This window comes from Musa acuminata, chromosome BXJ2-7, assembly GCF_036884655.1.
Source record: "Musa acuminata AAA Group cultivar baxijiao chromosome BXJ2-7, Cavendish_Baxijiao_AAA, whole genome shotgun sequence".
In the NCBI taxonomy this organism is placed as follows: domain Eukaryota; kingdom Viridiplantae; phylum Streptophyta; class Magnoliopsida; order Zingiberales; family Musaceae; genus Musa; species Musa acuminata.
The window spans coordinates 30,254,770-30,266,595 of record NC_088344.1 but is presented as its reverse complement, the minus strand read 5'-3'; the positions used below and the strand labels follow the sequence as shown (position 1 = coordinate 30,266,595).

The following is an 11,826-nucleotide window of genomic DNA, read 5'->3' as shown; positions in this document are numbered from 1 at the left end:
CTAAAATTGATATAATTAGAACAGTATTAGTATTGATAGACTAGAAAAAATGATAGGTTTATCAATTAGATATTAAATCTATCATCTTGAATGAAAAGTTGCAAGAGGAGGTTTATGTGAAGCAGTTGGAAGGATTTAAAATTAAATGGTTGGAAGATAAAATATATAAATTGTATAAAGTATTATATGACTTGAAACAAGCACTAAGAGCATAGTATAGCAAAATTAACAAATATTTTTTTGATATAATTTTTAAAAAAGTTTAATTGAGCCAACTTTATATATAAAAGCTCAAGGTAGAAAAATTCTTATTGTCTGTTTATATGTGGATGATATAATTTATATTAAAATTTTATCAGATATGCTTGTTGAATTTAAAAAAAATATGATGTTAGGATTAGAAATGATTAATATGAAACTTTTATATTATTTTTAGAAATAAAAATTATTTAAGATATAGATAAACGTTTTTTATGTCAAGAAAAATATGCTAAAAATTTATTAAAAGGGTTTCATATGACAACTTGTAAGTTAGTGAATACTTCAATGAATATATATATATATATATATATATATATATATATATATATATATATATATATATATATATATATATATATATATATATATATATATATATATATATATATATATATATATATATATATATATATATATATATATATATTTGGTTGGACCTCGAATCATATGCTAATTAAGATGTTGGATGTGATTCGGCCTGCAGATCACAGCCATATTCATGGAGGAGAGTTTTATTAACGACATTGGAAGATGGCCATACTTGGAGAAAATACGGTCAAAAACATATCCAAAATACCAAGCATCCAAGGTGCCCTTCCTGTGTATTGTCTTCTCTATATCTTCATAGCTTCTGTATATCTTCCTGATAAAGAAAACTGTAGATAATTGTGAACATTTATCTCTGTCTGCATATTGCAATCTGCAAAGAAAACAAGTGTATTTATCCAACATAATCTAATGTCTCTTTTCGGTATGATCCAACGTTTTAAGTTGTAGCGTTGGTCGTAAAAAAGAAAAAAAAGAAATGGTGTGAGTATTTTGACAATAGGGAGTAGTAATTCACATCATGTTGTTACCAGTTTCTACACCCCGTGGAATTCAGCCAATCAAATGCTTGGATCTCCTAATTCGTATCTTATAGGAAGCGTGGTTTCCTTGTCGGAATGAATGCTTTCACAACATGACCAATCATCATCTAACAAAAAGGATCGCCACTAGATTTTGTAACCCCTAGGACGCGTTCTATTTCTGTTGATCTGCATTAACGCTTTAATTTATCTCTTTCAATATCTGGCACGCGAATCCACGGGTACGGTGATTACGTGGCGGTGTTCGGACCAGTCGTCGTCTGCGCTTACCCAAAAAGAACACACGGATTCTCAGTTTGGATTCATTAGCATGAAGGACACGGACGCACATGTCGGCCCAATATGGCCCAAATACGGCCGACACCGGAACTTTGCTTCCCCAGTCGTCTGGATGGATCATTGATCAACAGTCAATCACATCAAAATGATCAAAGGATCAATAGGCACATCAGGACAGGTAGTGGGTCGTACTGTTTGATACGACACAGATCATGACATACGTGAAGCAAAAAAATAACTTGAGCTTTCCATTGGCACATCCATTTCACCTGCCAAACACGTGTGGGGCAGACTCTGTCGGCAGTAGGAGGCGGGGAGACATGCTCTTCCCCACTATGTTCGGTCCTCCTTCGTTCCTCATGGCGTTTTCAGACATCAACGACCGCTGATGTTGTGGCCATCTTATTCTTCATGAGGAACCAGAAAACTCTACAAGAGTTAGTTTTTTATTTTGTTCCGAAACTTTATCACGAGAAAATTAGTATATGTATTTTCTCACTCTTAAGACCATACAGACCCAACTAAGAAGAAGAAGAAGAAGAAGAAAAACCAACGGACGTGATGAATCTGCTATATGTGTGCAGATACTGTATCGAGAAATGCCAAGCAATCGGTACGTATTGTATCCTTCTTCCACCGAATCAGTTGTTATCGCCGTTGATACCTCCGATCGGACCGGACGGCGGCACGGGTGCTCTAACAAGCATGGAGACCGGCGACGCCCCGTAGCTCGCCTCGAGCATCTTCGTCGAACTGTTGCTAGTGGCTACCGTCTTCGTCATCTTCAAGTGATCAAGGGAGCTTTGTACGAGTAACCCTACGCTGAGACCCCGCGTTGCACTGCACTGGTGACGGCTGAGTAGGAGTAGCAGGAGAGAGAGAAATATGATTGCTTTTGTTAACGTTGTACTGACGGCCATATTCTGAAACGAGAACGTAAAACTTCGTGAAGGAGTAGATGCTCCGGGCATGGGTTTTAGGTGGAAGCAGAAGAGAGAGAGAGTGTTGATTACTTATAGAGAGGAGTTGATGTTGGCTCTTAATGGAAGGAATATAGTGGCGGTGGTGATGATGAAGAATTCTGATGGTTATGTCAGAGAAAGAACTGGGAATGTTCAGAACACAGTGCTTCAACTATCAAGTGGGAGACTCCACCTGTACAACACCACCACCACCACCATGAAGCTCATGGATCATAGTAAAAGAACACCTAAACACGACATTAGTCGGTGCCGTATCCAATGCTTGAGACAGAGATCTGCCGGAACACGTCAGGTAGGTAGGTTTTGTAGACAAATCATGATGTTAAAGGCCATATAAAAAGAAGTCAACTTCTTGCTTCCGAAATTGATCCTCTAATTGTTTTTCCCTTTTGTATTTTGAGTTTGCTTCCAAAATTTCTGAAGTGATGTTAACATTGAAAAGAATTTTTTTTTTTTTTAAGGTGCAATTACAGCAATAAATGAAGAAAATCTAGTAGAAAGTTTTTATTTTATTGCTTAGACAACGTTGCTACAAAATCCGAAGTCCACAGATCTTATCCTACGATCTTCAAACATCAACAGTGATTGCAAAGGTGTGGTGTTGACCAAAAGTTTCTTTAAGAATGGTGTATTTATTTCCACATGTGGATGAACGCACAAGTCTAATGTGGACATTTGGATGCAATTGCCAAGGTCAAACATGGGAGAAGACTACAGGGCACACCAACTCTCCGACTTGAAATCTGGGCCGTAGAATCTTGGCGAGAACGCAAGGTTGTGGGTTGCTTTGACTTGGTGTCACGTACTTTTACGTGCCGGTAAAGCTTTCCTTGTTGGGCTCTTCCACACGTTACATGCACGCAGTGGATATGAACTCCACCTCCACTTTGAAGTCTTGAGTATATGCATTTAGTTTCATGACATCTTGCACTCGACTAATAATAATATACATTAGTGAATTCGAAATCTAAACATCTGTTTAATGTAAAGAACAGCTAAGAGCTATTTCGATAAGCCTTTGGCGTGCCTATCACAGATCACCATTGTATCTCCTCGGTGGTGACATTTGCTTGGCAATACTTTTCCTCGACGGTGAGTTCTCCTCGACAGCGATGTCTCCTTATTGGTTCCCTTCCTCGGCGGTGGTGGTTACATATCCTCTACGGTGACTACGGTTACATCTCCTCCATGGTGCCTAAGCTTCGACAACGATATCTTCTACCGCATGCGATCTAAAAATCAATCCTACAACTCACTGCACCACAACCTTAGTAGAATAAGTAATGCATATTTTGTGTCTTAAGTCTTAATGCGTTTGTTTTGACGTTAACGAAGCAGTGGAGATCTTAATTCACTAGCATTAAACAGATATTGTGGAACACCACGACAAAATCTATCATATATGTGCATCATTTGATCTATTGACAAGTGGTCAATTTTTATATTTAATCATCCTATTTGTGATTGATGCTCTAATTCAGCATACATACTAAGATTATGGATGATATGATGATGAGAAAATTGATGAACAACAAGTGGTAATGTCCCATTTATACGGGGATAACTATATGAATTTTATATTCATGAATACAGCACTAGTGATCGACAAAGTCTTGCACTAATCATGAGCAGCCTAATATAATGCCTTCTTATGTGAAAAGCTTGCAGCCTATGACTTACTTCAGCAGAAGCAAAAGTTTCAATCTTTTAAGATGTCTAAGTTGTCACCGTCAATTGAAATATATTATACTTGTTTACCTAAAGTCATCTTTGTTGTTAACTAATAATAATTCTATACTATATTGTTAGCTAGTGATTAATTAGCTAATAATAATTTTGTACTAACTAATAATAGTTTTACCTAAAGTCATCTTCTTGGTTAGCTAATATTTGATTAAGATAATTTTGGTTCTCCATATTACAAATGTTGTTTTATCTTTATCATATTGGTAGTATTTACTTTTGTATATAAACATAATAATCTTGCATATATTCCTTCGACTCTAAGGTACCAACAAAAGTACAGAGGAAAGACTTACTATGGATAATATATTTGATTATACAATAATTAATAGTAAGTATTATTATGTTATATATAACTAATTAATTAATTTTTTTTAATAACTTCAGAACTCCTATCTTCACCACCTCATATTTCATTGCCACCACCTCATCTACTCTACAGTATATAATTAATGATGTAGTTACATCGATCATTTTAAAAGATCCTTGTGTGAATCAAATTATAGTAGGGGTCATATGCTTTCTATTTCTCCTGAACAATATCATATAAATATACTAAGGAGGATCTATTGAGCTATACTTTTTAATATTATATAACACTAGATAGAAAGTTACACTTTTATATTCGTTGGTGTCCCAATTGACTTTAGTTCAACTGATATTGTTGTTATTTTTGGTGTATCGAATGGTAGAGAAGTTACCAGTTTTGAAATAACAACTTTGAGATATATATAACAAAAATACTTTAAAGAGAAGCTAGCGAATGAGTAAAATATAAAAAATCTCAGGTTTCTTTCTAGTTATGATAGTATGGATATTGTTAATTTTTGTTGATTGTATAATATACATACATACATACATACATACATACATACATACATACATACATACATACATACATACATACATACATATATATATATATATACATATATATATATATATATACATATATATATATATATACATATATGTATATATACATATATGTATATATATATACATATATGTATATATATATATATATATATGTATATGTATATATATATATGTATATGTATATATATATATGTATATATGTATATGTATATATGTATATATATATATGTATATATATATGTATATATGTATATATATATGTATATATGTATATATATATATATATGTATATATATATATATATATATATATATATATATATATATATATATATATATATATATATATATATATATATATATAGTTTTGTCAAATGAGTTATGTTTCATCACATTTTACCCTTTGCTTTACTATGTATTATTGATAATTTGGATTCCTTAACAAATTACAGTTGGGCGATAACCATACTTTCTTATCTTACTTAGAAGATTTAAATTATTGGAGATTAAATGAAAAATATGAAGCAGAGTGGTAGCACAAAGATTATTGGATATCTATGAGGTTACGCACCATTATTGATGTATGCTAAATTATATTTCAATATATATGTGATTTAGTTTATAGAATAATTTTGAATCTTATCTTTACTAATTTATTTTAGGGATAATTATACGAGTATGTCTATCTGTTTATTTTCTCTTATGATTCGGCTTCCTCTTCACTATAGAGATGTGGACTTATGAGCGTCAGTAATTGGAACATTATCGACTTAATGTTAAAGTTGACTACTATGGATAAGATAACTATTTATTTATAATTAAGAGTTTATTTAGATATATGGATGTGTTTTATAATTTTTTATATACTTGTTAGGTAAGTATGTCACTTGCTCATTTCTCTTTATAGTGTAAGAGTTCCGATTGATCATATGCAATATCGAGATATAGTGTCTTGAAATTTTACATTTAGTGTATTTGAAATTTGATAGTTTATTTATCAAATTATGTTATTTGCAGGACACTTATATAATTATAGAACAAGTATGTGCAAGCATAAAAAATATGAAGATGAAATTAAGAAATTATAAACGATCCTTCAAGATCATGGACTTAGCCATTGTGTCACCTCAATCCTCGACAAGATGATAGATGCAAAGATCATTTAGAGCCTTTCTTAGTATATTTTACCAAACTTAATATAAAAATAATGGATTAGGGGTTACATAGTCAAATATCCATAGATCATATTAAATAAAAATTTATCAAGATTTAATATATAATCGATATTTCTTTAAAAATTGGAAAGTACTATCTAAATGGATATTTGATATTCAAGGTAAGCAATGGAAATTTGATATTTTTGAATCGTCTAAAGGCAAGATAGATGATTGCTTAGCACTAGAATAATTTGAAAGAGATAAACTAATGAAGGTCATTACTTGATTCTATTTCTAATATAATTATTTTGAATATTCTTATTAATATATTTTATTTTGTAGATTTATGAGAGGATGAACAAATTTGAAGAATTTATAATAAGTCTTCAATTTAATTTGGTTATCAAACTAGGTTTGCTATAACTGATATAATTATCATTTGTTATTTATAGTTTAAGTTGTTTAATGTTTTGGATATTTGGAGAGATAGTAAATTCATGTGCAAATTCACTTTGAATATTGCTTATGGCGAGTGAAGATGGAAAAGCAATTGATATGTATGAGTCTATAATTTGATCACATATTATAATTAGGATAAAAATTTTGGTCATCATTATTTTTTGCATGATTTTCAGGTTTGTGATAAGTATTTGTATTTTATTCTTAATGATGATTACATTATAAATAATCTACAACTAATATATTTTTTTGGTTTTAAAATATAAGAAGCATATCATGTATTTGGGTTGAATAAATTCAAATATAAGTTATAAAATGACCCTTGATGGCTCCATAAGATGTATTTTTATCCTACTTTTTAACATAGATAGGTGGTGTTATCTTATGAAGAAGTTCTATTTCCATTATAACTTTTTCCCTAAAATCATAGTCAAACATTTTTAGATCAATGATAAGTGTTCTATTTCCATTAGTTATCTAATTATTTTTTTTAAGATATTAACTGTTTATTTGTGCAAGATAGATAATCTCATTTTCTTTAGACATATTGTATTAAAACTCTTTGGTGAACTTTATAATTCAACATGTATTACCTCTATAAGCAACTATCATTCATCCAGTAATGATAAATCTTATATTGTGCTTTGAGCTTGTAACTTCTACAAATAATAATATTTATTTTTAAATTCCTTTTCATAATATATATTCTTATCTTTTAAATTCTGAAATATCTTTAAATACATATAAAACATAAAGAAATTATGTATTAAATATCACAAACAAATTAGTATATTGAACATTATCATATTAATAAATTTTATATTTGATGCATTTATATTTGTCTAATGTATAACTCATTGATGACACGTTCATATTCATTTGCATATGGAGCCAAAGCATTAAGAATCTTTTATATATATATATGGATTGAAATCTATATGCTCACCGATGACATAATAGACATTATATATATATATATATATATATATATATATATATTATAATCTAGATCATGTTCAACTTATACTATTATTCTTTGCTCAACCTATTCTTGTACAAATATCACATAGCAATTTTCATTGTTATCCGCTATAAATGTTTCATTTAAAACAAAGTTACAAGTTTGAGATTATGCAAAAGGATATCCTTTAATTTGGTCAAGTGTGACTACTTCCCAAAAGTATATTTGATTTCGAGATCGATAAAGATTGTGTTTCATTAAAACTCTCAATCTCAACTAAAATACCAATAATTCTTATCTAAAGTAACCTCACATTAGTATTTAAATAACATTGGAAATATATAATAGCAAACAATTATAAATGAACCAAAGATGTGTTGAAACAAATATTTAATTGATTGTTTCAACACAATCAATGAAATATATAACAACTAATGCAACACTAGAAAACATTATATGACAAGTTTCCCGATGATAATGGTTGATATCAATATTACATTGGACTTCAAAAGCTTTCAAATGTTCTGTTATGCAAAACCAATCAATCAATACTTACCTAAAACTAAAAAGCTGTATAAGACTAATGCTAAAACTTGTAATGAATACAAGAATAATGCATCAATTTGGTTAAAAAAACCTAAAAACACATCTCAAACTGTGACTTTGACAAAATTTAGAACGACAACGCCACTTACTACATGACCTGCTTGGTGATAAATGCTTTCCTCAATGAACAAGCTACTCGATCGCGACCCAACGAAGATGAGTTCCATGACTACCACACTAGGAATCTAGGCTTCAACAATCAACGTCGTCCATTGAATACTGAGGCGACACAGTGAAGGCTTTGGCGACGAGATACACACTCAATGACATAGTTGGAACACGGTGAAGACAACTTCCACAACCGCAACACCAAGATATTGGGTTTGGTTTGAGGTGTTATTACAATATTCGACAATACAACAAATGATTTGCTGATGCAGCATTGTAGCCTTGCACCTCGCGAATGCAATGGTAAGTGATCAAGCCTTCCATGAAGCCTTAGACGAAGACAGCAAAGGCTTACAAGGATGCAACCAAGCCTTCCAAGTCCAACGATGCAATGAACGAAAAGGGGGGGTATAAAACGATGCAACAAGATGATGGAGTTAGGGATTCGACGATGCACCAACAAACCCTTCCACAAAGGCTTCGTCGATGAAGCCTACCCACACCATACTGCATGCTTGCCGGAAGGACGGTTTCGATGAAGGCGACGAGTGAGATAGAGTTTCTCCTGTCAGTCGTTGATCAGATAACTAGGGTTCTATTGAATCAGACCGAATCGATTCAGGGTTCATAATGGATTACCAATGTCATACAAGAATTTGACTCGAGGTAATTTCATGAAAGTGAGAAAAATGTTCACTCATATAAAAACGAATTAGCGGATAAAATGCCCTTTAATCTTCTCGTAAATAAACATTTCACACCCGTATTGAGTACTCAATAATCTACGTGTGAGTGGAGGCATATCGATGCACATTTATCTTACGTTATCATCTATTCTAATGAGAAAGTTTTACAGATAAAACTGTTTAGATAGATACCTAAAATTAGCACCGAACGCAATCCAAATGAATAACTTGGGGTAAAGGAAGTGACTCATCTTTTTCCTCCTTTGTTTTCTTTTGTTTTTCTTATGATTATTCAGTCTAAATGCTACTGGTACGAACTGAATACCACTGCATGACATATCTTAAGACGAAGATTCTGATAGTATGTATGGTTAAATGGCCAGAAACTTCTTCTCACTTGGTTTAGATTCTGATATCCCTTAATCAATTCTCCATTCTTCTCTACCTTTACACCTTGGCTGATGTACTATCAGCATAAAGATGGTGATCACCTCGATCATTCTTCTCATCCAAAAAACACAAAGTTGGGCATGACAGGAACTTAATGCTATTTTAATTGGAGGTGGCGAGTTGCTCGGAGGCAAATGCTTGGGTGTGAATTAAAGAACGAGCACCTTCCCAACACAGGGCGGACCTCCATTACAGGAGCAGCTGGTGCTGATCGCTGTGCTCTCTCTTTTCGCAGGTACTTTTATTCTCATATTTGCAGCTTCTCCTCTTCAATTCCTATGTCTGTAGTTGCCCTTCAACACTAGTAGATCGAATTATTATCGATTTGTCTTAGACATTACTGAAGCTAATAAGCTGGTTCAGAGTGGAACACAAAAAAGGAGGAAGAAGAAATAAGTTTAGAAATCAACCATCATTTTAAGAAAGAAAGGAATAAATGAAGAAATCTCATTGTGATCTTCAAGCTTCTCGCGCTCATATTTTCACTATTAATTATTAAAACATCATAATTGTTATCATTATTTTAATTAGCGCTCATATTTTCACTATTAATTATTAAAACATCATAATCATTATTTTCACTATTAATTATTAAAACATCATAATTATTTTAATTATTTTAATTATTAAAACATCTTCGACTTTTATTGTCAATAAAGTTTAAAAATTTTAATTAGCGGTATTCTTCAAGCATAGATAGAATATAGGGTATTGGGACCATACCTTGAAAAAGGGATTAGTGTTATCACATAAAAATATTATATAATTTAAATAGAGGGTCTGACATTTTATATTTAAGGAAACTGTCAATTAGGACTATGAATGACAATGAATAATGAGATATTAACAGGAGAAGATCATTAACAAGGATATACCTAAGATTGTGTGTGTGTGTGTGTGTGTGTGTGTGTGAGTGAGAGAGAGAGAGAGAGAGCAGAAATTAAGGATCAACTTCAGCTATGTGCATCATTTGAAAGGTGATTAAAAGATGGGAAACTAAACTTTTCCAATCAATATACTTTACAACATGCTCTAATCACAAATGCAGACAAATATCCAAAAGGGTATGTTACACTACTTGATTGATTGATGCACACAAAACAGTATTCTAGCCGCTCTCCTCTCCTTGTATGTAATAATGAATAGAGGAAGATACATGATCCGATTGAATTAAGAATATATTGTTTGAATGAGAAGAAGAAAAAACTTTGACTCATGAATCACAAGCTTGTGTTTGTGGTTCTATACTTGTATCATCATCATTAAGAATTAAAGGATCCATCGAGTCCACTAATTGACTTTATTTCTCACCCTGTTAGCCACCGAACCAAATAATAGTAGCAAGGAAGCATAATATAAAAAGGAGTGAAATCTGTACTCATGAGGCCGACGTTGAACTCCCTGCAGCATCACTTGCAGCAGCACTAGCACTGGAAGCACTAACAGAAGCAACCTCAGCTGTTGCCATCGCGATCGTCGTGGTTGGAGCAGTAGCAGCAGTCCCCGCTACGCCCCTCGAACACCCTTCGCCTACGGCGGAGGGCAGGCGGCGCTTCCGCTTCTTCTTCTTGTAGGCGACGCCACGAGCTTTGGCCTGACTTTCTCTGACTTCTCGGAGGTGAGACTTGACAACCTTGGCGCCGAAGGGGTTGGACTCCGTACGGCCGCCACCGTTCTCCTCGTAGGCGGCGCGGAGGCGCCCGATTAACGCGTCCAGCGAGCCCCATGCCTGCTTCGTGGGGCACTCGCATGGCCCCGAGGGACTCGGATGGCCGAAGTAGGTGCACCCGTGCGCGTGCACCTTCGTCTTCCCGAACTGGTCCAGGTACTTCATGAATTCGACCACATGCGCGCCGCCGCACCTCCCCACCGTCAGCGGCGGCTTGTGGTTCGTCAGATACTGTATAAAAGTGTTCCAGTCCCGCCTCTTTTGAGACTCATACCGGCTCGGTTTCTGCTGCTGCTGTTGTTGCTCCAGCTGTTCTTGTTGTTCCCGAGGTTGAGAGGGTGGAGGTGGAGTTGCGCCGTCGTCACCGACGTCGCCGCCGGAAACTTGGGCAGCTGGTTCCATTAACCAGTGGTTCTCCTCCCTCTTGCTACCACTGCAAAGCTATGCCTTTGCTCTCTCACACCACTAGGGGTTGGAGAGAGAGAGATAGAGAGAGAGAGAGAGTGTGTGTGAATGAGTTGTAATAAAGTTAAGGTGTAATCAAGTAGGTGGCATTATGACCCTTTGAAATATGAGACAATCTAGACATGTTTTATGTCTTTAATGGGGAACCAGCGTGAAATCTGCCACAATATATATATATATATATATATATATATATATATATACTTCTGCTAATCGAATTATATGGTCTCAAATTTATCTTACTAAACGATC

The 11,826-nt window shown here is 33.7% G+C and overlaps 1 protein-coding gene across 1 annotated transcript; it reads right to left on the bottom strand.

Annotated features, from left to right (window-relative positions):
• Nucleotides 1-10,818: 10,818 nt before the first annotated feature.
• Nucleotides 10,819-11,511, bottom strand: LOC135616390 (protein LIGHT-DEPENDENT SHORT HYPOCOTYLS 5-like). The gene has a single exon (XM_065115577.1). The coding sequence runs from the start codon at nt 11,509-11,511 to the stop codon at nt 10,819-10,821; it is 693 nt and encodes a 230-aa protein (XP_064971649.1).
• Nucleotides 11,512-11,826: the final 315 nt, after the last annotated feature.